This window comes from Aythya fuligula, chromosome 8 (genome assembly GCF_009819795.1).
Source record: "Aythya fuligula isolate bAytFul2 chromosome 8, bAytFul2.pri, whole genome shotgun sequence".
NCBI classification, from domain to species: domain Eukaryota; kingdom Metazoa; phylum Chordata; class Aves; order Anseriformes; family Anatidae; genus Aythya; species Aythya fuligula.
Genome location: NC_045566.1, coordinates 12,614,026 through 12,640,596, shown reverse-complemented (window position 1 = coordinate 12,640,596; position 26,571 = coordinate 12,614,026). Strand labels below are relative to the sequence as shown.

Sequence of the window (26,571 nt, the reverse complement as noted above, 5' to 3'; positions counted from 1 at the left end):
TGGGAAATAGTAATTTAGATAGGCAGGATATGGACTCATTCCATATGGACAACTCAACTGCAGAAAGTCTATTTGCATATACTCGACAGGGTGTCTCTATCTGACTTTAAATAGCCATCCTGTTGCTAGAGATGTGCCTTGGTGCTTGAGTTTCTCCTGTTATTTTGGATAATCCTGCTTTCTCATTAAAATCTCCATTACGCTTAATATGTGAAATAATTACAAAAATAAGGGTAATTTGTATGAATGCCCAATAATGACAAATAAATGATTTATCAAACTAAGCTCATGAAAAGCAAATTATCATTATAATTTTGAAATACTTGGAACATTAAATCACACAGAAACCTGATACCTAGCAATGGCAATCTGGAAAGTATCCAAATATTTGTATATTTGGAAGTCATTTTAAGTTTCAGCAAAGCTTGTTTTCATTTGCTGATGTTTTAGAACTGCGTTACATATGTACTGAATATTCTGTTCAGACCTATTGGTCTTCCTTCACGTAGCTGACAAGGCCAGAGAAATCTTAACATAAAGCTGATGTATTTCCTTGTTATGCAAACTGGTATCGTCATGTTTTTCACCCTTGGCACTTCAATTCACTCAAAGTTTGTCTGCTTCACACTGAGTCATGCAACAGGGCACTGAGAGGCAATTGTTTCAAAAGGAGCTTTATAATTTATTGATGTGAGAGGTTATTTAAATGCCAGGAGCAAGAACTGTAGCCTTTATCTTTAAATGGCAGCATTTAATTATGAGGTAGCCTGTGTCATAATTTTTTCCCCCTTTTCTTCACTTTTGCCAGATTCATTGAGGTATAACATGGTTAGCCCTGTGACTATGAGTACTGAGGCCACAGGAACCGTCCAGATATGTATAATAAAAAACTCAGCTCCTTGAAGTGAAACATAAGCAGCTGGGGTCATGGAAACAACTTATTATCCTAGTGCAGATAGTAATAATGTAGACTCATTCTGTAAGCTTCGTTCTTATGCCCACCCACTCAAGTACGCATTCCTTCGTGACTCTCCCAGAAGAGCAGAGGTGGTTTGCTGGGGAGGGAAATGTTCTTCCAGCCCTACCATGTTTCAATCTTCATTGCCCTTCCAGCTGCATCATGCTGGCATCTCAACAGCTTTTCAAGGGAAGCTTCTGAACCCCTGGTTGAAAATGCAGCATTTCAGGTGCAAAGGGGAGCTACCGTTTAGTGAGGAAAATAGAGATGTGAAAGTGAGGTGGGACCTCAGGCCATCTCCTTGAACCCCAGGGAGACATATATGGTTAAAAGCAGAAGACAGGGAGCTGGAAAAGTAAGCACAAAACAACAGGTTGTTGGGATATTCCACTAAAAGTTCAAACATAGTTTGCAGTTACCTCATATTAGGGGGGGGGAAATTAATCTGATTGTTTCTGGAGGCTCTCTTGCCATTAGTAAGAAATGTTATACAAACTTACCAAAAATGTTGTCCAAAAAAGCAGATGGCCCCCAGGTACCCTTCAGACATCTTTCTTCATTCCCTGGATACACCCACGGGCATGCAGTACATTTTTCTAGTCTCCCACAATTTCTGTTTCTCTAGCAACCTTATTTCACGTACATTATTGCTCTTTTTGTTTTGAAACATTTTGAACATTCATTTTGAAAACCACTGGCAATCTTGTACCAAGAGTATGAAAATAGTTCCTGTATGCAAATGGTGCGTTTCCAGCCCCCTGTATCTTCTGTTTTTTTGATCTTAAAAGCCATCTGGCTGCATAAAGGCCTCCTGTCAATTCATGTAGCTATTATCCTCCAATAATCAGCTTATCAGTTCTCCTTTTTTTTCCACCAATTTCTTACCCAAGATCATTGTCAATCCAGATCTTAATGTGGTTTGTCTTCCTCTCCAGTTCATCTGTTTGCCTCTCTACTTCTACCTTGTCTTGGTTCAGTTCTCAGCCTATTTTCCTCCCGGTCTGCTCCTTAAAATGTGTTCATCTGTCACTTCATTTTTCCACTCTTTTTGTCAGATATACCTGTCCCAACACTGTTCACTTTTTTCTCCTTTCCAGCACAGCATTTCACAGCCCATTACTTCACTCATCAGAATTATATGGTGCTGTTCCCAGTTTACTTTCTCCAGTGAATCCATTGAGTTATTTGATCTCTGTCATCAGCCAACCAAATAATGCAAAATAATCCCTACTGCAGCCAGTCAGTGCCCAGCCCTTCTAAACTGTTTGTGGATTCCCTTACCAGAATTCATGAGGTTTGCTCTTGGATGGTGCCTCACACAGTTAGTGAACATGTCTAGCAGCAAATTATTTAGAAGGGCAAAAGCCATTTTAGGCATATGCAATTAAATTAAATTAAAATTAAATGAAATTAAAAAAAAAAAAAGACATGGCAAGTGCTTTAAAGGGCACAGAGCTTAAATCTTAGATTAACGAGATGTATAGAGTGATCTTTTGTAGCATCTTTTTAAAGCTGTGACTTAAAAGAAAAGACAACTGTTTTCTTTCTCTTCACTAGCTGAATAGTAAGGCTGAGAAAATCTATTTAGTCTAATCTCTGGAAAATGGATTTCAGATGATTTGCATCATGCCGAGCATTTTGTTATGATAGAATTAACATTTAAACTTACAGTTTTAAAATATGAACAATACAGTATTTTATAGTAATAAATGTGGTAGTATAAAAATATGATCAATTATGATTTATCCTTCTAATCTGTAAGTATTATAATTGGCAGGTGTTTTGCCATTAAGTTTTCCTTTTTAGTTTTTGCTTTTTTTTTTCTTCCATGAAATTTTATTATGAAACCACTTGCAGTATGTAGGGCTATTATCAACAAAGCAGCAAGGTGTTAGTCTGTAAATACTTAATAAAAAAATCAATTTCTTATGATATTTGCAGATATAGATGAGTGCAGCAATGAAGGAACTGTTGCCTGTGGAGCTCATGCAAAATGTGAAAATGTGGATGGAGGGTTTAACTGCTCCTGTAAGGAAGGTTATCAACCATCCACAGGAAAATTGCAGTTTAAGCCAAGTGATGGCACTTCCTGCCAAGGTACATGATATTATAAAGGTTTATGTGTTATTATAGAGCTACATCTTCTGAGAAACCCACCAGTGTCTCTTTATCTTCTGTTAGATTAATCAGTGAGACACAAAAAAGAGGCAAGGCAGTCACATCTACATTTCCTGAGAATAGAATCATTTTATAAATGTATTTTTGTTAAACAGAGTGGTGAAATCCATTTGGAATAATGGATATCTCCTCACAGTCATCAAACCTGTATTCCTCTGTAAACCTGAGCTCTCTCTCATTTGTGGAAGTCCCAAAGAAAGGGGCCAAACTCTCCACCAGAGCAAAACAAAAGCTCAGGTTCCATCCCCATGTTCCTTTCTGTTGAACAAGTAGCACATGTGGCCAAGGCCAAGTCTTAGTGGTTAAATTTGAGAAAGGAGAGTATGTGCATGGATTCAGAATGCTGGTGGTTTGGGGAGTTGCTGAGACAACAGTTCTTACGATGAGTATATATTGAATATTAATTAAACTGCAATATATAATTAGTTTCTTTTTAACTTACAGAAAACCCGAAGGCCAAGTGTGAGTTATACAAAGATTGTATATCTGAACATATTAATAGAACCTTAGCTGGAGTAAGTAACATTGGTTTATAGATTAATTTGCAAATCCTTTAATTGTTTCTGTTTGAAACTGTTATTTCAATTATAGTAGTTCTTAAGGAGCATTTAACGAATGCTTGAAGCATACAATTGAACTTAAGCATGTTTACAGAAGTATTTTTAATAATTTCAAATTATTTGAACTGGGTTCCATGTTCAAATCATGGTAGTAACTTGCTCAGAATCTGTGTGTTCAGTTTCAAACAGAGTCATGATGCATGAAAAATTCAGAAGTGTGGTAATCACTCGACTCTTTCTGTAGTTTCTGAAGTTACACATTGCTGCATGTACTGATGTGCAATTATTTGCTTGTTCAGAGTGAAAGGCAGCAAGATAGCTTACAAAAGCAATGTCAACAAGTGACAAAATAGAATAACATTCTGGTATGCTACTATATTTCCTTCTCAAAGCATAGTATGTAAAGTGGCACAGACTTTATAGACTCAAAGACTCAGGATTCTAGATTCTTTCAACAGAAACTGAGATTTCCTGATGCAAATAAAATAAATAAATAAATAAATAAATAAAATAGTATTTATTAGTCTACAACTACAACTATAGTAATGTCTAATTTAAAATGATAAATGAAACATAAGCATAAATAAATTAAAACCAATTGCATAGGTTTGCATTTTATATTAGGCTGTTTGCCCAAGTTACCAGATTCAGAAAGATATTAAATTAAAAGCTTTTATTCGCCTATGTTTTCTTAAAATGTGTGTTAACCAACGATATAGTACATCATATTAATATGCATACTATATTTACTTGAAAAGACATGGTGAATGCCAACATCAGGATCATTAGAGTAAGACTTTTTTTAATGTGTGGTCAAACTGAAGTCAAATCAATGCAATAACTCAAAATACCTCAGTTTTATGTAAATAACTCTTCCAGATTTTACCCTGTTTTTTAGCCTGTGTTCTAGTTCTACTCAGATGCAACCGAAGACAAAGCAAAACCCACAAAAGCTACTCAGTAGCAGAGACTAGGTCTTAGCAAATCCTATGTTGAGAGTGTTTTTGGATCAATAACATCTCATTAGATTTCAGTATCAGGAAGTATGAATTCTTTTCTTGTTCATCTATGACACTGGAAACTGGAGTCTCAATCTACATCTCACCCTCTTTAGCCTATTACTTTTTAAACTAATCGTTTTATGTAAGTACATTTAGTAGCTCATAAATTTTAAATGGTGAGGGTGAAACAGGCAGTAGGGTTCTACTGAACTCAATGCTTTATGATCTGCATTTGAAAAAAAAAATGAAAAACAAAAAAAAATACAAACACTGCCCATCTGCTCCCAGCTCTTCAACTAAGTTTTAATAGAAAAGAGTCAACTGAGTTATCATATCATTGACATTTAATTATTTTTGCATAACAGTTACTAGTCCGTTTTGGAGCATTATGCTAAATAAAACTGAGCTGCTGTAGTGATAAAAAGAAAAAAAAAAAAAAAAAAAGTGTAACGATAGCACACAAGTTCTTTTTTTTTTTTTTACCATAGTTGCTTGTTAGGGTTATACTAGACATGTCTCTCTTTTTTCTTCTTCTTTTCCTTTTCCTTTTTTTTTTTCTTTTCCTTTTTCTTTTTCTTCCTTTTTCCTTTTCTTTTTCTTTTTTTTTCTTTTTTTTTCTTTTTCTTTTTCATTTTCTTTTTCTTTTTCAAATTTGTTAAACTCTTTTTTTAAATAGTGTTGTTTTTTTATGCACAATGCCTTCTGTTATTTTTAATTTTCAGAAATCAGTTATTTGTACAGGGCTTACTTTCACACACAGAGGCTTTACCTGTTTTATTAACATGTACGTTCCTGTATTTTTCAGATTAGTCATTTAAAAACACCCCTGGAAATGCTTCAAGAAATTAATAAGAATACTTTGGGACCACTGTTACCTGTAGATGTGATTTCATATGTTGAAGCATTATTTTATTCATCGCTGAATACCATGCATTACTCAGTTCCTGACAATGAAGTACTTCGTAATACAACCATTACTGTGAGTGGATCAAGCCTTAAAGATGTGCTTTTCTTTCCTTTACAAGTAGTGTATGACTCTTCCACTTAAAAATATTATTTTATTTACAGGTTTTGGTTAACACTGTGAATAATTTTTTACAAAAAGACAAAATCACAGTCTGGGAAGCCCTTCCTGTAGATAACCAAAGACAGAGCCTGACTAAGCTTCTGCATACTGCAGAACAAGCAGCACTTCTCATGTCACAGAACTTCAAAAAGACAACACAGCTAGATGCTAATACAAGTGACATAGGTAAGATAAAGAAAATTAATCTAAGGTATACTTTAGATGTGAATTACACTGAGGAGTTTTTCAGCACAATTATAAGATTAGAAATGGTGTTATGTGAAACACACAGGTGTTAATTTGTATAAATTTCATAACTAACACCTGACTTTCAGTTATAGGTATCATAATTTTCAAAGATTGAACATTTAAGCCCAGAAAAAAAAAAAAAACAAAACCTTGAGAGGCTGTGGGAAGTTGTCCTTTCAGATCGTCTTTCAATCTCTCATTATAGTCACACTGTTGTAAGTATGGATTCATCTTACATGCACAAAAGTATCCTGAACATAATATTCAGAGAAACTGCAGCAGAAGCTGGAATTGCTCTTTTAAAGCTTTTTGTCTCTTTTTGGTTCATTGAAAGAATTTTAAATAAACTTGGAATAAGAATGTGAGTCAGATCTTTTGTGGCCTTGTTTTCAAAGAAATTTCTAATTGTAAGAGAAATTTCAGAGGACAAGAATTGGGTATATTATACCTTAATATAATATATATATCTTGGGTTTATTTTATCTAACGGGTATATTATATCTACAATATCTTATCTGCACCATTTTGCTCTCTCCCTGTATGCTAATTTCTTCACACCAAATCTTACCAGTTTTCCTAGGATCCAGAATAAGGGTAATACCAGTCACTTTTGAAAACCATACTCTAAAAAAATGTTGTCAATTTCTTTGCCTATGATTACTCATTCAATTTTGTTTTTCTGAATGTGCCCAAACTGGATCTGACCTGATTTCATATTTTAGAATCAGTATAGTCCTTCACTGTCTCTTACTGGCTTGCCATATCATAAAATCATTTGAAGGGAAAGATCTGTCCTTTGTTCTAAGGCAGATCAAGACAACTGTTCTTCTCTCACCTTTCTGAAATTAAATTAGCGAAAATGATCCAGAAAAAAAAAAAATAGGGAGTGATTTGTTCTGTGGAATAAACTCTGTAGAAACAGAATTGTTTAAGTTCAGAATAGTTCTGGGTTTGCACTGCTGCAGATCCAGAACAGTGCCAGGAGCTCTTCTCGTCCTCTTCCACCCTGGCTGGAGGCACAGGCTCTCATGACCATGAGAGGTTCATGAAGGTGGAGAGGAGAGAGAAGTCAGGTTCCACTTCTAGTGGTAGCATAGATGGCACTTAGACCAAGGTGACAAAAATAAATAAATACATAAAGAAGAAGAAAATAAAAAAATAATAATGAGAACGGGAAAGAATCTCCAAGTCAAATTCTTGATCATTTTCTGGCTTATCTTGTTCCAAGAAATTCTATGAGCTCTTTTCCAAATTAGTCCCAAACACTAAAATTTTTTGCTATTGATTCTCAGCATTAATATGTTTTCTGTGGGGCTCATATATGTCCCACACATCTCTTTTGGGACAAGACTACAATGTTACCTCTCTCTCTCTCTGTCTCTCTCTCTCTCCATTACTTTTTATGGTGCAAGCACTTGAACTACAAGCTTTTCAAAACTCTAGCTGCAAAAAAAAATATTTCTTATGTCCTCGCAAACATTTTCTGACAGCTGGTCTATCGAATAGTTCATATTACTTTTGTGTGCTGTGCTATAAGCAATGCAGATGGTCTAGCTTAGTGATAGTCCTCCATCAGTCAAGTTTTAGATTTGTTTATTGTTATTTAATTTTGTTTTTTTAAAAAGACCTGATTGCCTTTTTTTTTTGTTCCTGTCCTGGGTGATTGAAACTCAGCACTATAATGAACCAAGTAAAGAGCTAGATGTCTTCTAATGTAGTTTTTGTCCTGAGGGGTGATGCTTGTTTGTTTGCTTTTTGACAAGACATATCATTATTTCATGGTGCAATGTGCATTTGGTATCATGGATAGATAACTATAAAATATATACATTTCAAAAATTGGCTTTTATCAAAAGTTACTATTCAGTAGAGAATTTTATGCTTTGCTTTTTATAATTGTGATTTGTGGTCCCTTTCAGAAATGCATTTTTAATAAAGCAATAGTTCTTCCTAAAGTAACTTACATTATTCTTTCCAGTGCCTAATTTAATGCAAGGTAAATAAAAGACTATATTTATCATGGAAAGAGTAAAAAGTATGAGACCAAAATGTATGCATGGAAATCACAAAATCTAGAGGTTTAAGCAAACATGCTATATTAATAGCATTTTTCTTGAAAAGTTTGGCACCATGATATATTCTTAAAATTCACAGTAATTATACAATGCAATAGCACATTTATTAACCCAACTGTAAATTATCTTAGACCATAATGTAGCTGTGATTTGTACAGGTTTTTTTTTTCTTTTGCAGCACTCAAGGTTTTCACTTTTGACTCACACCACATGAAACACATTCACCCTCATGTATACACGGGGGGAGATTATGTAAAAATCTCCCCAAAAAAGAGAGAGGAATCTCATCCTAATGGTAAGAAACAAAGATTAGAGAGATGTGAGGGGGGAGAGGGGGGGTAATAAATGTCTTGGATAGATTGTACCTACTACCCAAATGTGCAGTTTACCAAGACTGAGAAGCAGCCCTGTTGATTACAGTCAAGGCATTTTTATCACCATCTCACCTACCCCTTGTTTATCTCAACATTGCTATTTCTACTGTTATTTCCAGTGACACAATGAGTATCTCACAGGGATGACCCATTAGTTTTATAACTGGATATTGGTACCAGGGTTCTGAATTTTATCCTTTTCTTACCCAGGGATCTACTGTCTAACTTTGGACCAGCCCCTTCAACTCCCTGTGTCACGCCAAAAATTGGACCATCTTCTTTATTTAGAGAGTAGCTCATTAATACAAGAATGTGTTCCCCAGTATTAAAACCAAGAGGCTCAGATCTTGGCTTGGACCTCCAAGTACTGCAGAAATGGCTTATAGCTCATGATAGCCTATCACTAAAATAAAATGAATGTGTTTAAAAAGCTTCAGAATGAATGCACCTAAACCAATAAACACATAAACACCATATATATATATATATATATACACACACTTATATACACATATATATATTTTAACTCTTAATCTTCCAGATAATCCAAGCTTCTCTACCTATCAGCACCTAAAATTAAGGTTTATCTTGGTACAGGGAAGAGAAGCATGACATTTTCTCTGATCAGTATTGCACCCTAAAATAATTTTGCTTTCTGTTTCCTTGTGTCATCTTCTAGCTTGACTGTAATGGAAGTCAAAGCAAGCCATGTGCTTCAGAGGAGTCCAGGTCTGAGCCATTTTGGTTCATGAGACCTGATACCACGTGCGCATCGAATTGTTGTACAGCAGCAAGCATATATATTACTCGAGAAAAAAAAAAATGCATATATATCTAATTAGAATTTCCAGCATGAACACACATTTTTAATTCTAATGGTAGTTGCATTGTTTTAAGTAAAGCTATATTTCATTCTCTAAAACATTTTTATAAGTATTCTACAAAGATTCCATCTGTTTTGCATATTTTATGCAATAGCAGTAATAATGTCTATTGTTTATTGTTTCCTTAATGTCTTCAATTTTGTTCTTCTATAAAAAACCCACAAACTACTAAACATGGTCTGTTTGATTTATAGGCACTGTTGCAGTTGTCTTTCTGCGGTATAGCAATATTGGTTCTTTGCTTTCATCGCCTAAAAACCGCTCCTTGAAAGATAGTTCAGAACAGAGGCAGACAGTAAGCTCATCAGTTATAGCTGTTGCAATTAGCTCAAATCCACCTACACTCTATGAGCTCGAGAAAATAACATTTACCTTAAAGTATGCCAAGGTAAGTTTTTGTTTGGTTGGTTGTTTTTTATCAACTTCAAAACAAAACAACAGATAATTGTTGTGTGTTATGTAACCATACCTGCAGTGTATGATATATTGAGACATAATTCTGTCATTTGCTCTTGTGAGTTTAATCATATTAGAGAAATAATGATAATCTCAAATGCAGCATCCTAAGTGCAATATACTAAATACTATACTGCTGGAAGGTTCTATTAGACTAAAGCAAGGAGAACAATACCATCTTTGCTGGACTGCAGTATGAATAAAATGGAGTTGCCTGAAGCAGAGAATATTACAGGTTCCTCATTATTTAGGTCTTTTTTTTTTTTTTTTTTCCCCCTGAAAGTTTATCAGATAATTAAACATAATTGGGGAAAAAAAAAAAAAAAAAAAAAAGGAAAGAAGGAATGTTTCAAAACTAATTCAAAAAGCTATCTTGCACCTAGGAGGTAATAGCAAAACCAATAGTATAGCACCGTTGCAACTTCTGAAATCTGAATACATTATTCTAAAACTGGAAGTTTTACTTCCAGTATACAAAGATTTTGCAGGCTTTACTTGTATGTGAAGAACATTCTTACATGGAATGAAGATCTATCTCATACATAACAAGAAAGTGACTCTATGCGGGGAGGTGGACAGAAGGACAAAGTGTTAACCTTGATTGCCCAGCTTTTAGAGTTACTTGCCTTGTAATATTTGAGATAGTGATCACATTTCTATAAATGTGCATATATTTATATGGCATCTGTTACAGTGGGGACCTGATCTTTTATTAGTGTTAGTATGCACTATCAGTAATAAATAATATTAATGATCTTATTCATCCCTGTCATCACACCTGATACACCAGGTGTGATGTGAGCCTGGCTTTCTCCCAGATTCCTTTGTAAAATGCACAGAATAAGTCTCAATTTTTGAACTGCTCATTTGGAAGGGGCTACAAACAGGACAAGCATTGTGGCTGTAACCTTGCAGTTTAGTCCATGTTCAGCAGGTGCAGGAGTATACATGTATATAGTTTTCAGTAGGTAAAAATTCCAGCACCTTGGTAAGTGCCAGAATGGTTCAGTAATCTGATTAGCCTGCATGTTTGGTGGGATGTTAGCTGTGTGAATAAAATGCTTCCTTTCTGAGCCATATTTTAATTGCTTGGAATAGGCCTTCCTGAATGTGCTTTTTGTTTCCCAACCTTCCAATAGCAACATGCAATTTTTAATGAATTGTGCTGGGTAATGTAAGAAAGGTCTCTTGATGGGAAATATCCTGCCTTTTGCCATCAGTAAAACATCTTGTTTCTGTTCCAGACTGCAGATAAAGATATTAAATGTGCGTTTTGGAACTACTCAGCAGACACAATGAATGGCAACTGGGCTACAGAAGGCTGTGAGCTGACACATTCCAACTCCACTCATATCTCATGCAAATGTAATCATCTGACTCATTTTGCTGTTTTGATGTCCTCAGGTGGCTCTGTTGTAAGTGCTATTTTAATTTAGTGTTTTACCCGAAACTTTCTTCCATCTTCATTCATTATTTTTTATTGCAGTGCAATTTATGTACTCTTTCCCCTTTAGATTGTTTTTGTTTGTTTGTTTCTTTGTTTTTTGTTCAACAAACACACAATTTATTGTGCACAGGGCAAACAAAATTCCTCCCACATGTGTTTGAATTTCCGTACGTCCTCTCTGCAGGATTATAGAGCAGTGATGCAGAAATGGATCTTGTTCCAAATACACAGTCTGTTGTGCTTATTTTTGGTGCATTGCTTTTAATTTTAAATCCCACTTTAAGACTATCTTGGGATTTAACTGGCATTCATTGGTGGTCAGTAACCATATGGTCCACAATTTCTCTCGCACAAAACTTTGCCACCCATTTGTCTAACCTTGGCATCTATAAACTCCTTTAAATGCTCTCCGGAGAGTTTGCAATAGCATTATCAGAAGAGCATAATCAACAGTAAAAGGAATGAATTTTATGACCATTAAACATGGGCACTCATGACTAACAATTTGTGAGAATGAGTACTCAGTTTCTGACCATTGTACTTTAAGAGGCCCCATAGATTTCCAAGGTGTATGTGGGGATCTGCAGGAGCTTAGGTCCTGCCTCAGGAGGCAGCTTTATAAGTTATCAGAACTGACTGCAAGCAGAATATTAGCATGAATGCACTATATTGAGACAGTTCTCTCATGCTGTGAATTTCATGCTGATAGAGGCTGTTTCCTGCTTTCTAAATAGCATCCTAAGTCTTCAGTTCAAATTTAAGACCTTTTCAGGTACTTATATAGTTATTTGGAAAAGGAAGGATGGGAGGAGGATAATCTCTGGTCCTTTATTTAGGAAAAAAAATACTTAGATATATTTTGGGATGGCTGAATGCTATCCTTATGCTGATGAACAGTCATGTATTTCAGAGATTCTTTGTGCAAATACCAAGCAGCAAATGTAACTGTGTTTCTATACAGAAAATACATCCAATATTAAAATAGCCTGTGTTTGTTTATAGAACATTCATGTTACATATCTTCAAACAAGCATTTGTTTGAAGTGATTGTTATTTCGGAGTCTTGTTTTGATCATGTTGTAAATTCAGTAAGACGATTATTCAATTTTGTTTATCTAAGTCACTGCTGTGATAAGTCTTTTTATATTAGAAAATGTTCATGTCATATTAATATATGTCCTACTGCCAGCATGTTTGTCATTCACTAAAATGATCTGATTTTAAAATCATATTAGGAGATACTGATGTTAATAAGGTTTTGGTAGAAAATATCAGAAAATGCAAGAACAGTAACGTCTATAGTTCATTACTAATTTGCCCTACAGTAATATCTACCTCACAAAAAAAAAATAAAAAAATTAGATTATCCAAAATGTGCATTTACGATGAAGCTCTACAAACATTTTTGATTAATATTTTGTGCAAAAAGAAGAAAAAAATCTGTATTATAGAATATGGTCTTTCTTGAGAATGTACAAAGCTATTCTTTTAAATATTATATTATAATTTTCCCCCAGGGTGTTACAAATTATAACATTCTTACAAGAATCACTCAGCTAGGAATAATTATTTCATTGATTTGCCTCTCCATGTGCATTTTTACATTCTGGTTCTTCAGTGAAATTCAAAGCACTAGAACAACAATTCACAAAAACCTCTGCTGCAGCCTCTTCCTGGCGGAACTTATTTTTCTGATTGGAATTAATATGAACAATAATAAGGTGGGTATTTTTCACTCATTGTGGCTTGACTTAATGCTGGAAAGTAAATATACTGTATGAGATACCATCTTCCACCTATTTCCAGTTCCTTCTAGTATCAATATGAATATTCTAGTGACACTGGCTTCTTAAGTCTAGTAACAGGAAATATAAAACAGTCACCTGAGCATGCTGTTATCTGGAGTAGAGCTGTCATCTGAGCTGATGTAAATTGACTTTGCTCCATGGGTTTCATTTAAACTTTGTCACTTTAACCGAGACTGTGGACTCAATGTGTTTGGCATTTTCCCATCTGTTTAAGTGCTGTATAAACCAATGATAGTGGCTGTCTGGATGATAGTTTTCCCTAAAAGCCAGGCCAGAGCTGCAGTCTCAAGGTAGACTTTGAAACATTGCACTGTTGGATGAGGAACTTTTGCTTTCTAAATGTAAGGTTGAATCGTTGTCACTTTACATACAAGTAGAATTTTTAATTCTTCCATCTCAGATTAGTTTTAGGAAATTTAATTATACATAAGTTATCAAAAAATAATAAAAATGAATAAAAATGAAAATAAAAAACTTGTGAAGCCTATTTGTGTTACTGTCAAAATCATCAAAATAAGCTTTGTCTAGATCAGCAAAGCATGTAGACTACTAAGGTGTAACTGTGGAATCAACCTTGTGTGGTGGTTTTACTCAGGTGGGCAGCTGAGCTCCACCACAACTGCTCTCTCACTCCCCCTCTCCTCAAAAAGGGGGAGAAAATACAACACAGAGAACTAGAGGTTTGAGATGAGAAAGGTTTAATTAAAGGGAAAGGGAATGGGGAGAAGAAAAGAAACAAAAGAAACAATAAGTCCGCGCGGAAGCACAGAGAGAGGGAAAAAAAAATTATTCTCTACTTCCCATCAACGAGCGATGTTGGGCCACATCCTGGGAAGCAGGGCCTCAAACCGTGTAGTGGTTGTTCAGGAGGAACAGCCCCCTCCCCCACGAGAGCCCCCCTTTTTATTGCTGAGTGTGACATCAGGTGTTATGGAATATCCCTTTGGTTGGTTTAGGTCAGCTGCCCCGGCAATGTCCCCTCCCCATCACTTGCCCACCCCCAGCCTGCTGGCTCTTGGGGGCTTGGAAGGAGTCCTGATGCTGTGCCAGCACTGTGCAGCAATAGACAACACTGGAGTGATATCAGTGCTGTTCCAGCTATGAGTGCAGAGCACAGCACCGTGTGGGCTGCTGCAGGGAAAAGGTGACTCCAGCTCAGACAGACCCAACACACCTTGTCAGTTTATTTACACAGTTTTTCTGGGGAGGCATTCTTCCATTTTAAAAGTTGAATGTTATCCTCTTATTTTAGTATTTACTACAGTAAAAACACTAACGAACAAGTGTTCTTGAGGGTACAGGTCAAGATTCTTGTCAATCAGCTTTACATCTGTGTTGTTGGGCCACCACTTGAGCATTGCTACGTTGCTGTGCTTATGCTGTAATATTAAGAGAGACATACTAATAGAATTATGACTCTTGCTTTCTCTGGTTGAATTTCTAGCTCTTCTGTTCAATTACTGCTGGATTACTCCATTATTTCCTTCTAGCTGCTTTTGCATGGATGTGCATTGAAGGCATTCACCTCTACCTTATAGTTGTGGGAGTCATCTACAACAAGGGTTTCTTGCACAAGAATTTTTATGTTTTTGGCTATGTCAGTCCAGCTGTGGTTGTTGGGATCTCTGCTGCACTGGGATACAAGTACTATGGCACCACAGAAGTGTAAGTTGCTGTTTTTGATTTCAAATCAGCGTACGTGAGAAGGCAATAGTCACAACAGCCTTGCACATTTCAAGATGCTTTGTGCTGTTTATTTTTCAGATGTTGGCTCAGCACAAAGAATAACTTTATATGGAGTTTTATAGGACCAGCATGTCTAATAATTCTTGTAAGTATAATTTTCATTTTTTATTGTAGTACATAAAACCAATAATAAAAGGTGTTTAATAATCACCCACCCATTGCCAGCATAGCTGTGAGTGCTAATTATAGGGCAGAATTGGCTAATTTAGACCCTTTTATAGTGTCTCTAAATTGTTTATATGCTGTACATCTTAAATACTTCACTAGCCTGAAAAAATGAATGTTTGACAAAAAAAAAAAAAAAAAAAAAAAAAAGCTTAATATAAGATCAGAGCTTTTTTTCCTCACTTGCTTTCTCTTTTTTTCAGTCTAGTGGTTTGAGAAAAGCATTTCTAGTTTTTAAGTAGTATCTTTGTGTGTCATTGGCATCTCAGCGTGGCTCGGCAGGAGGTGTACACAGACACTGTACTAGCAGACAGATAATCTGGTTTTTCAAATGTTGTATGACTTAATCTCTTATCAGTGATCGGTCATCTTTGTAAGATTAGACTGTCATCTTTATGGTTTTATCACTCGCATGTACCCTGTCATCATCAAAGCTATTTTAAACTAAATTGCAACGTCAGAGAAAAGAACCCACTATTTCACATGGGCAGACAAGTCAAGTATTGATAGCCCTATTTCAGCTGTGAAGAAGGTCTTTTTAATTCTTATTGGAAGTGGTTTCAAACCTGCAAATTTGGCAGGTATTATATGTTCCATTCTGAATCAAGACATTTTTGGTGCCTCAAGAGCATTTCTAAGTGCTATAAAGTTTAACAAACCATTCGAACTGTAATGGGGCATTATTTTGTATGACTAGGTTGACAGTGATTGGGCAATAGCTGGAGCTAACAGAAGGAGAAGGTACAATGGTGAAGCCTTATAAAATCTATGGTCAAGTCAATAATAACCCTTCCTTTTTAAGCTGATGGTGATAAATGTGAGGATTTGTATAAGGAAGAAGTGACAGGGCCCAAAACACACAAGATGATAGTAAAACAGTTTTATTTCGGTGCATTAGATGTTTCAAAGATAAATAAAGTATCAGGTATAACTCTGGTCCAATTTCATCTCAAGCTTCTACTGTAGGCTGGGGGTAGGCTGGGAGCAACCTGCCAGATGCAACCAGAAGGTGATGATTCCCCACTTCACCCTGCTGGTGAGCACAGCAGAATTACAGAGAGGCAAGGTGCTGCAACCTCCCTCCGCTTTGTGCTTCTGGGGTCAGATGGCACTGACAGGTTAATATGGGGAAAGACCAGCATTTTCTGAAAATTCTTACAGTTCTTAAGTTTAAGTTGGCAATTTCCTTTTACATCTTTGGACCTTATCTCTTTCTTCCATGAAGTCAGCTTGCAGGGTTGAGATGTTTTCTTGTTGCTTTCCTTCCTATACCTCATCTGGCTTCAGGTGAAGATTTATGATCACTGACACATAACTGCACTGCTAGTGCAAGAAAGCTATGCTATCAAATCATTAAAAATGGCCAAAATGTATGCATCTGCAACCTTGTTTTCAGCTCCAGATGAGCTGTGTGTGCTATGGGACCCTAGGTACACAGTACAGAGGCAGAGCAGGTCTGTGTTGGCTCTGAGATAAGTCTAGCTGGCTGCAGAGGCACATCCTGCAAGCTGGGCTTTGAGGTCCATAGCCTTTCTCTGAGGCTACAGACAACTTAACTTCTGTTATGAAGTAACAGAAGTAGGTACAGGTCCTATGTACAGATGAACTCTTCCTATGGAAGAGAATAGCAGACAACTGGTGTCTTTTTCTTTTTCTGGTTTCCTTGCCTAAGTTAAGCCACATAAAGGGGCTGTAGCTGGACTGGGAACAGCCCTTCAGTTGTTTTTCTATGTTTGGCTTTGTTATGGAAGCATTTTGTGAATACTTGTTTTCATAGTATTACTTCTCTTCATAACCATATACATGTGCATTACTACACTGGGGAGGAAACACACCACATTTTCAGTGAGCTGCTTAGCCTGCTGTGTGGTTGTTTTTTTCTGAGGGAGATTTGAGTACTTGTTTTTAAGGGGCAATAGCAACTGGAAGCTTGATCTGCAAGAGGGAAGTTTTCAAAGAGGGCAGAGAGCTACCTCAGTCCTATCCAAGTTATTCTCTGTGGAAAATACAGAAAACCTTATGAAAATAGATATTAACTTTAGAAGATGAAGTTGGTGTTAAATGTCTGCTCTGTGGAATGCGCGCTGGTGACACTATTTCTGTTTCCATTGTCCAGCCTTCCTGTTGAGTGCACTGCATGTGCGCTGTGACAAAGACTAAACTCTTTCCAAGGTAGTGTCAGTCAGGAAGGCCTTTTAATTACAGACGCCTATCTTTCTAAGATTCCCAACTTGTCCATAGCTAATTAAAGAGAAAGAAGGGAAAAAAAAAAAAAAGAAAAAAAAAAATAGAAAAAAAAAGACTAATTAAGACTAATTCCTTTGGAAAGGAATGTTATTTTTATTCTGTGATAACCAGATAGAGGACCTCAAGTAGAAAACCATGAACTCCAGCAGCTTCAAGTTCACCTTTATTTCTGAGATTCATCTGCTAATGGCATTGATTCTACAGGTTTTCCAAGACAGCCTGGAGAGTTTGGATAGAAAAACTGGAGAGCCACTCACGGCAAAGCTGATTCTTGCACAAAAAACATTAAAATCATTGTCAGCACAAAAGCCCACATACTCAAATGGTGCTTTCAGTTTCTGTGATTGGGGCCCCAGGAGATTTGTGGTTTGGATTGTACTGGAATATGCTGTTGAAACAGCATGTAAATGATGAAGAACAGAACTGGTTCTGAACCAGTGGATTCTCTGTCTCCAGGCACGTTGTTTCAAATACATGCTTGGGCTTTAAATCTGCAGTAATAATAGCAAAGCATAAGGAGCTCAAGTGTTTATCAGGAGTACAAACTAAGTTCTCCTCTGATTGCTAAGCAGTAAGACTACTTTTGAAGGTGTTTGCTTATTAATATTATGGTCCTATTAGAATTCTTAAGTGTAAAGCAATGGCCTTATTGATCCCATCTAAAAATTATTATTAGGTTGGTGACTGTACATGAAAAAGAGTGGGTCAGAAACTCTTTAGCAAAGAAAGGGCATTTTAAACCTTTGTAAAGCAAGCTGCAAGCTGAAGATAATTTCCACAACTTATTTATTTCTCCTAATACTTGTAATCTTTAGAACCACATCCATTTTAGCTAAAACTATGCAATAGATTAGATCAAAGCATACAAGTGTGGTGAAATTATTTATAACAAGTATTTAAAATTTTAATAGAAAAGTGAATTTATCACAAGCTTTAAGGGACAAACACACACCAAAACCTATGCCTGATTGAGGCAAATATAAATATAAGCTCCAGAGATAAAAGGTAGGAAAGAGAAAAAAAAATCCCTAGAACATTTTCTTTTCTTTTGCAGTACACTCTTAAAATAATAATCTCCCTGCAATAGGAAATGTCTAGAATGGAAATAACCATTTTTTTGCAGGGTAATGCAGCTGCAGTTTTGATGAGCATGTAATGTAAGCCAAAAAGAGACTCCTTCCCATTGTACAGGCCTTCTGCAAGGCTTTTCCCACCTCTCATGACTGCATACACTGCATTGAGTGCAAGCAGACACATGTAAGGGCTTTCATCCACATCACTGACATTTGTAGGAACTTTGTCTTTCAAACACCTTGGATATGTACCTCCATTCATAACTACTGTGAGGAACAGCTATATGGTAGATGTCCAACCAGTGGCAGAAATTATGCTGTTTGGAAAGGCTGGACAAAGACTATTAAGCTGTACTTACCCAAAGTCTATGAGTGTTGTGGTTCTGCTCAAGTGGGCAGCTGAGCTCCACCACAGCCGCTCTCTCACTCCCCCTCCTCAAAGAGGAACGGGGAGAAAATACGATGAAAAAGGCTCAAAGGTTGAGACAAGAAGATCATGCAGTAATTATTGTAACGGGCAGAAAACAGACTCTGCATAGGGAGATAGTAAGATTAATTGCTTATTACTAACAAGCAAGAGAAGTGAGAAAAAAAGGAAGAAACCAAAAGCACCTTCCCCCCATTCACCCTCTTCCACTTCCTCCCCCTGAGCGGCACAGAGGAATGAGGGTTATGGTCAGTCTACAGCGCTTCTTCTCTGCCGCTCCTTCTTGGTCGCTCTCGTCCCTCCCACGGGATGCAGTCCTTGATGAACTGATCCGGCGTGGGCTTCCCACAGGCAGCAGCTCTTCCAGAACTGCTCCAGATATGGGTCCGTACCACGGGGTCCATCACTCAGGAGAAAACTGCTCCAACCTGGCTCCCCCACAGGCAGCAGCTCCTGCCAGGTCACCTGCTCCTGCGTGGTCTCCTCTCCACAGGCTACAGGTCTGGCCCGGAATCTGCCCCAGCAGGGGTCTTCCACAGGCGGCAGCCTCCATCAGTGCAGGGCCACCTGCTCCACCGTGGTCTCCTCCACGGGCTGCATCATGGAAACCTGCTCCACCGTGGTACTCCATGGGCTGCAGGGGGACATCCTGCTTCACCATGGTCCTCACCACAGGCCACAGGGGACTTCTGCTCTGGCGCCTGGAGCGCCTCTCCCCCTCCTTCTTCACTGACCTTGGTGCCTGCAAGGCTGTTCCTCACTCTTCTCACTCTCCCAGCTGCTGTGTGGCGCAGCATATTTTTCTGTCTTAAATATGCTCTCACAGAGGCACAAAACAACATCGCTTATTGGCTCAGCTCTGGTCAGCAGTGGGGCCCTTACCAAACATGGGGCAGCTTCTAGATCCTTCTCACAGAAACCACCCCTATGGCCCCCTGCTACCAAAACCTTGCCATGTAAACCCACTACAATGAGCCATTAACAGGAAAATTTGGAAGAGAATCACTGCTACTCTATCTGTAATGATAGAGGACCCTTTTAATATGCCTCTTTCTGACAACATTATCTCAAAAACTGTTTTGTTGAGCTTTGTGCAAAAATTTCAAAGGGACACATGATAACTTGATATTCACTTTTGCAGTATTGACAGAGATGTGCAGGCTTGACTGTTCCACCCACTATCACTGCCACAATAAATTGTCATACCCCTGTGAGGAACCATGACTCAGAAGTTTGACATGTAACATTAACAGGTGTAATTTGCCATTTAACAGTATAAATCTATCAGTATAGATTTTTTTTTTTGTTGAGACCACCTCTGTAATGACAAAATACAGACTTGTTCTTTGAGGTTGGAACATCCAAAATTGCACACCATCCAAATAATCCTGTATGTAGCTTTTATCCAAACATCCTAGCACTGTGCAGGATGGCTTATAAATGGACTCTGCAATTCGCAGAGCATTCTTGTAAACTTGACTTGGAACATACAAGCCAAGAGTATTTGTTGGGAGAGGTGTCCTCAGAAAAGCCAGGTTCTTTTTATTAAGCATTCCTATATGCAATAAATGTAATGAATAATCAACTTTCAAGCAAAAATATTCTAAGAATTGCAGTGATTGATTAACCAGACTGTTCTGAACTTCCCACCTATAAAGGAATGGGTAAATGAATAAAATATACAGATTGCAGTTGCAAAATATAAAAAAGAAGTGACATATGAGTGATGAAAGCAGGTTAACAGTAGAGTAATGCTTTTCATTAAGGAACTGCCTGCATATTCATTAGAGCTAGTCAATTACTTAAAAAATACATTCATCAGATAATTTATTTGATTAATTTTACCATTATTTGTAAAATAATTTATTCAACACCAACAAAAAAAAAAAGGTAAAATTAATGGAATAGTGCATTCATCAAATCTTATTGGGCAGCTCTAATACTTATTCAGTTCTGTACATTTAGGTTGATTCAGGATTAGCAATACTGCTGCAATCAATGCAGAAAAATTTCCTGGCAAATCCATTAGTCTGCTGTTTTCCCATATAATCACAGTTTTCATGTACTTAATACTCTAATCTAGGCCATTCAAAATGAACATCTTTCTTGTAGAGAAGTAAATATTCAAAGAGTTTGTTTTGTTTTCTCACACTTCAATATTTAGCATGATCTGACAGTCCATTGCTCCCTTTTAAATTAATTAATTAATTTAAAAAAAAAAAAAAAAAAACAGCCCCCCAAAGCCAATAATCCCACATGAATGCAATCAGGTACTGTCTCCTTAGGCTTCTTCACATTATTATTCCTGTTCTCAGTGAAGCAGGTCATGTTCATTACTCTTGATATGTCTTGATATTCTAAGGACTACTATGGAAAAAGTTGTTTGACCTCTGGCCTCTGTTATAATAAATCATACCACCATCTCATACTTTTTACTGAATATTTATTATTTGGGAAATTCTGTATAGCCTTTTTTTTTTGTTGTTGTTGTTGTTTTCTTTTCTGTTTTATTATTATTAATACTAATATTAATATTTGTTTGTTTTGTTTTGTTTTTCCTAAGGGTTACTTGTAACAAATGCCTCATTATGTTTCTGAGCTAGATGAGGAAAATATATTCTGTACTGTTTAGTGTATGAGTTTTAGAAAATAGCTATTTTAAACACTTTTTATATCTACTCTTGTTCCTCAGTCTGCCTTTTTAGTGAAAATAAATTTCCTACTGGGACTAGCAATGGCTTTATTATTCTTTATGAAAAAATAATAGTCCTTTTTCATTAGCCCCTCTGTGGCTTCAGTTAAAGGTGTCTCCATGGCATTTCTTATGACATTGTGGATAAAGTGGAAATAATTAATTACACAGTGGTAATGCCACTGAGTCTGCAACTTTGCTTGAAACAAATTATTTCAAACCGCAATGTTGTTCAGCAAACAGCAATACCTGCTAAACAGTCACTGAGTCTGAAAGTACTGGTCCTGTTCTGTTGACAGGATCAGCTTTAGTCTCTAAACCACAGTCTCCACACTGCCATACCAATGGATGCAGTTTGTCAGCAAGGCCAGGACCTTCAGAGGAAAGAGGTTTTTCCTTCTTTCCCTTTGACCTTCAAAACCATCATTAAAGTCCCTGATCTAAGGTCCCTGGAAATACCTGAAAAAAGTCTGTGAGCATTAGTCCACAAAATGAAAATTGCTTTCTCTTATGTCATTACGTAGGAACAAACTCATCCCACTATTTTAATGTATCCATGTATCTTCAGCCTCAGTGGATTTTTGCAAGAATGCCACAATTTTCTGAACTGTCATATGTTGTTGTTGTTGTTATTATTATTATTATTATTATTATTATTATTATGTTCCTTAATATGCTTTCAGTGATTCTTTGTTGCCTTGATATAAATACAATTACCATAAATCATACACTTACCCTAAATTTTTCATTGAGAGGACTCAAAATTTGCTATAGATAATTAACAGACTGATGTTTTCTGTACTTACTTAATAATTACATACTGACTATATCCACACTGCATATTTTCTCACTCAAATCACATTTTCTTTCACTCTTCTACTGCCCCTTTGGTTCATCATTTGCAGGCATTTAGAAAAGTAAATTCATATTCACAGTAGTAATTTTATCTGAATATTCATTTTGGAAGAAAGTGGTCATTGAAAGAGCTTTTTGTGACTTTGAGTACAACCATAAGCCACAGCAGGCAATTTTGTGACCATATCCACAACAGAATCATAAATACTTCTAAAAGGCAAAGGGCCAACTCCTTCTCAGGATCTGGTTGGCTGTGGAAGGCATGGACAGCTTTCTGCCCACTATTCATAGCTCAAAAATGGCAAAAGTAGCCTGTTGTCAGACCCAATATCTCAGTCACACTCCTCTTGCTGTATACATTCTGGTAGCTCTTCCATTCACTGGAGCTGCTTGTGCTAAAAGATAAAATACAACTATTTCAGTCCTTTTCAACTCTAAAAAACGCTTCTGCAGTGCTCCTGCATAAGGCTTCAGATAGAGTGTAAGACAGGTTTACATTTGTACATGGGAGAGGTCTAAGATGTAGTCTGAATCTTTGATGCACCTGGAATGAGTGCATCAAACAGCCTGATTTATTTAATTACCAACTCCCAAGTAAGTACACCTTCTCAGTGTTTCTTGGAAAAGGAGAAAAGCATATCTAATTATAATTATACTGAGAGCAAGACAGATCCCTGTCCTACCACTGTATCTACTTGGGCTAACATTTATGGCCAAGGTCAGACACAGTTCTCTGTTGGCTCATCTCTCCTGCTCTTGGCTGCAGAACTGAGGTTAAATTAAAATATTTAGGTCGGTATGTGTTTAGCTTTGCAATCCAATAAGAAAAAGTACAGAATCCAGAAGACTGGGAGAAGCTGTTTACTCTGATGAAAAATATAAACTCCCATCTACTTATTTATTTATTTAGAGCTTTCTATAAGTGTTCTAAAAATATAAAGAAAACTACTTAGTTATTAAATTGAGTCTAAATCTACAGCTTGAGGTATGTAAAAGAACAACTTTGAAATATTCATGTATTCATATATAAAGAGTAAGTCTATGTGAAAACTATGTATTTTCTGAGACAGGGTCTGAAATAAACGAATTTAGCTGTGTTTTCACTTTTAAACAAGTGAAAGTATTAAAATCTTAGAATCATAAAAATCTAATCCTGCATTGCTGAAAATATTTCCCCAAAATACAGCCTGGAGGGGTTTTGTTAATGTTTTTGTTACATTTTCTATTCCCAAATAAGGCTGCTGTTGTATACCTAAAGCATTCGAGAAGGTATATTCACTGGGGACATGATAATGAGATAAATCAGTGAGGAGACAAACCCAGACTGTTTGACTGCCAGCTTGTGTCCAATTTTATGCAATTAATATGGCATACATTTTCATTTTGAAGCTTAAGCTGTTGTATTGTTAATAGCTTAATTCTGTTCTCCCCTGACTGAAATAACGATGACCCACTGAATGTTGTCATTTTATCCAGCCATTAGCCAGACAGACAGAGAGACAGAAATGTATTGCTCTCTGTGGCAGAATTCAGAGCATCACAAGCTCATTAATTCAAACACTCATAATGAGGGTCATTGTAAAGACTGATACAGATACAGCTGCTCTGAACTTCAGACATTTTTTGAAAGAGACAAATTCAATATGATATATGTAAAAAATTCAAGTATATGCCTAAGAGAGCAGCAGGAGAAATTTTCTCATTCTTTTTTTGTGAGATCTGACATCAGCATATAGATGGTTTCATCAATTATTGAGACAGGGACTAAGAAAGGAAAAGGGAATGATTTGGGGGCTTCATTTTTTGAAGTTTGAATGTAAAGTGCTCAGACTGAATCAGAACTAGTATATCTGAATCTTTAGAATTAGCTGCCTCTTTCTTATACTGGCCTTTCTTTGTAACACTGGAGAGCCTTAAAAGGCTGCTGTTTAAAGTGTTTTAATAACTTTTGAAAGGCTGGAGTGTATCTTTTACACAAGAATATTGTACATGAAATTACATGAAATTCCTTGGTCTCGTATTAAACAATTACTCCATTGTTAAAACAAGAATTGTCTTTAGATAGTCCTGGCTGGGAAACTGCAGGCTGAGGGAGATCCAGGTCTCCCTGCTCCAGCAAATATTTAATTATTTATATGGCATGGAATGGATCCAGCAGGGCTAATGGAGTGATAGTGGTGAATAGCTGGTACAGAGGCTATAGGAATGAAGGATCATATTGTAGTCTGAATATTAAGTACAACAGAAAATTGTGCCCATGTCTCCTACATCCTGGATAAATGTCCTATCCACAGGAATTTTTCGTTGTTCAGAAGTGACTGTCCTTTCTGGTTTAAATCAGAAAAGCTATGCTGGTCAGAAAGCCTATTCTGGTGAAAATGTAATCTAAACCAATAAATATCTTACTGCTGATGAACTGACATTTTTCAACAAAAAACTGTTGGACAAAATTTTCTTGAATACCTCATCCTGATCTATTTCAGTTTGCAAGATGTCCAGGTGCTAAGTGAGCTACCTCCATTAAAGATGGACCATTTCCCTCTGAGCACTCAAGTGCTCTTTAGTTCTTTAGTCTTGCTGAAAAAAAAAAAAAAAAAAAAAAAAAAAAGAGAGAGAGAGAGAAGAAGGAAGGAAGGAAGGGAAAAAAAAATTCTCTGTTGCAAAACTTGACAGCTGTCAGCTACCTTGATGGGGCAAAATGATGATATATCACTTCACTCAGTATCTTACAATTTAATTGTAATTAATTATGAAAGAAACTACAACTCTTCAACATGAGTGCAAATATTTTTATTTGCAGGCAGATGTTTTGCATGCTTTATTAAATTTTGTGTATCTCATACCATTCAGTGCTCAACTAAAAATAGCTATCATTCCGTACCTACACAGAAAGTGTTTCATGCAGTGTGAAACACTAACATCATATTTATTTGAGGATAGAACATTATGCTACTCTTCCAGTATGTAAAATATGTACATTTAACAGTGGAATTAAGGATCTATTTTAAATATAGCAGTTGCTAAGCAATGTGCTATTAGCAGAACTCCAACAGCTTGGAACATTTAACATTTTAGGACCTATGTGCTCATTTTTATATTATGACTTAGTTTGCAAAATACAGTTTGTAATCAACGGGGAAGTTTGTAATTTGCTCAGACAATAGACAAGATTGTTTCTCAGTGCTTTTCTGGATCCTCATCTTTGGAAAGAGACCCTAATAAATATTATGTTTTGGTATCTATAAAACTCTAGTATTTCCTTCTGCAAATTGTAGATGGGTGAAATTCTAGTGTGGTGGTCCCAGAACTGTAGAAGCCAAAGCAGCAGCATCTTTCTCTACCTGTGCCCACTGTTGAGCAGTTTTCCTTCATTACAGAAGCTTAGGCAGAAGTTCTCTGTCCAATTAGCTGTGGTAATATCCAGACAGAGGCAGGAAGGCATCAGCAAAGAAATGTACAGAGCTATCCTATCTCTGGGTAGAGGTAGCTAACATCACACAGATTTTTTCATCCAATCCTAAAATATATGTGGCTGATTGATTGAACAGAGCTGCCCAGACTAATTCCTTTGGCAAAACCTCCTTGCTGTTGACAAGGTTATTAGGAAAGCACTGGGAAATTTCTTTGAATTTGCAATTGCTTTTTCTGTCCTGTGAATTTCTTTACAAAAGGAAATTATCCAGACTGATGCTGTCTGACTTGTGGCTGTGAGTCAGATCAGATCTTAGGACCTGTACCACTTCAGACAGCTGTGCACTCTTCCTTACATGCCTGCTTTGTGGTACCCACCACCACCACAGTACTGAATATGCAAACAGAACCATGCAGAACCCCAAAACACTACTGCACGAAAATTTAACTGTTTTGATCTACACCAGTGTGCATCCATGGTAAATGCAAATGCTAGTGAAACCCATGACAGTGCTTGCTGTTGCCTACAGATCCCTTGGGACTACCACTCTCTGTGAACTGTAGAGGAAAAGGCTTGACAACATGGGAGGCAATGAGAGTTTTGCCATTAAACAGTTTCATCATTTGTGAAATGGGGCCAGAAGTCCCTCCAAAGTCTTAAATCTTCACGATCCCTCACAAAGATTATCTGAAAAGAGGTGTACTGAGTACTTACCATCCTCCATTTAAACATGGTCACAGGCATACAAGAAACCCTAGCTTGTCCAGATGTGTGGGGCTCTGGAAATTATTCTGGGTGAAATAGATACATAAATGTTGTTGCCCATATGTACAAAATCCTGATTCCATGGGATCCTAAGAATTGCCCCATTCAATGTCTATTTCACATAAACATATTT

At 36.7% G+C, this 26,571-nt stretch overlaps 1 protein-coding gene across 3 annotated transcripts in view; it reads left to right on the top strand.

The window, feature by feature from the left end:
• Positions 1-26,571, top strand: part of ADGRL4 (adhesion G protein-coupled receptor L4) — a 75,176-nt gene that overhangs the window by 41,605 nt on the left and 7,000 nt on the right. The window contains exons 4-13 of one of the 3 annotated variants that reach the window (XM_032192597.1): positions 2,900-3,055; positions 3,581-3,651; positions 5,503-5,676; positions 5,766-5,949; positions 8,266-8,382; positions 9,540-9,733; positions 11,046-11,216; positions 12,766-12,969; positions 14,501-14,721; positions 14,821-14,887. In XM_032192597.1, coding sequence (XP_032048488.1) covers positions 2,900-3,055; positions 3,581-3,651; positions 5,503-5,676; positions 5,766-5,949; positions 8,266-8,382; positions 9,540-9,733; positions 11,046-11,216; positions 12,766-12,969; positions 14,501-14,721; positions 14,821-14,887 — 1,559 coding nt within the window. The remainder of the gene's footprint in view (positions 1-2,899; positions 3,056-3,580; positions 3,652-5,502; positions 5,677-5,765; positions 5,950-8,265; positions 8,383-9,539; positions 9,734-11,045; positions 11,217-12,765; positions 12,970-14,500; positions 14,722-14,820; positions 14,888-26,571) is intronic. The other 2 variants (XM_032192598.1, XM_032192599.1) reach the window with 2 other exon arrangements.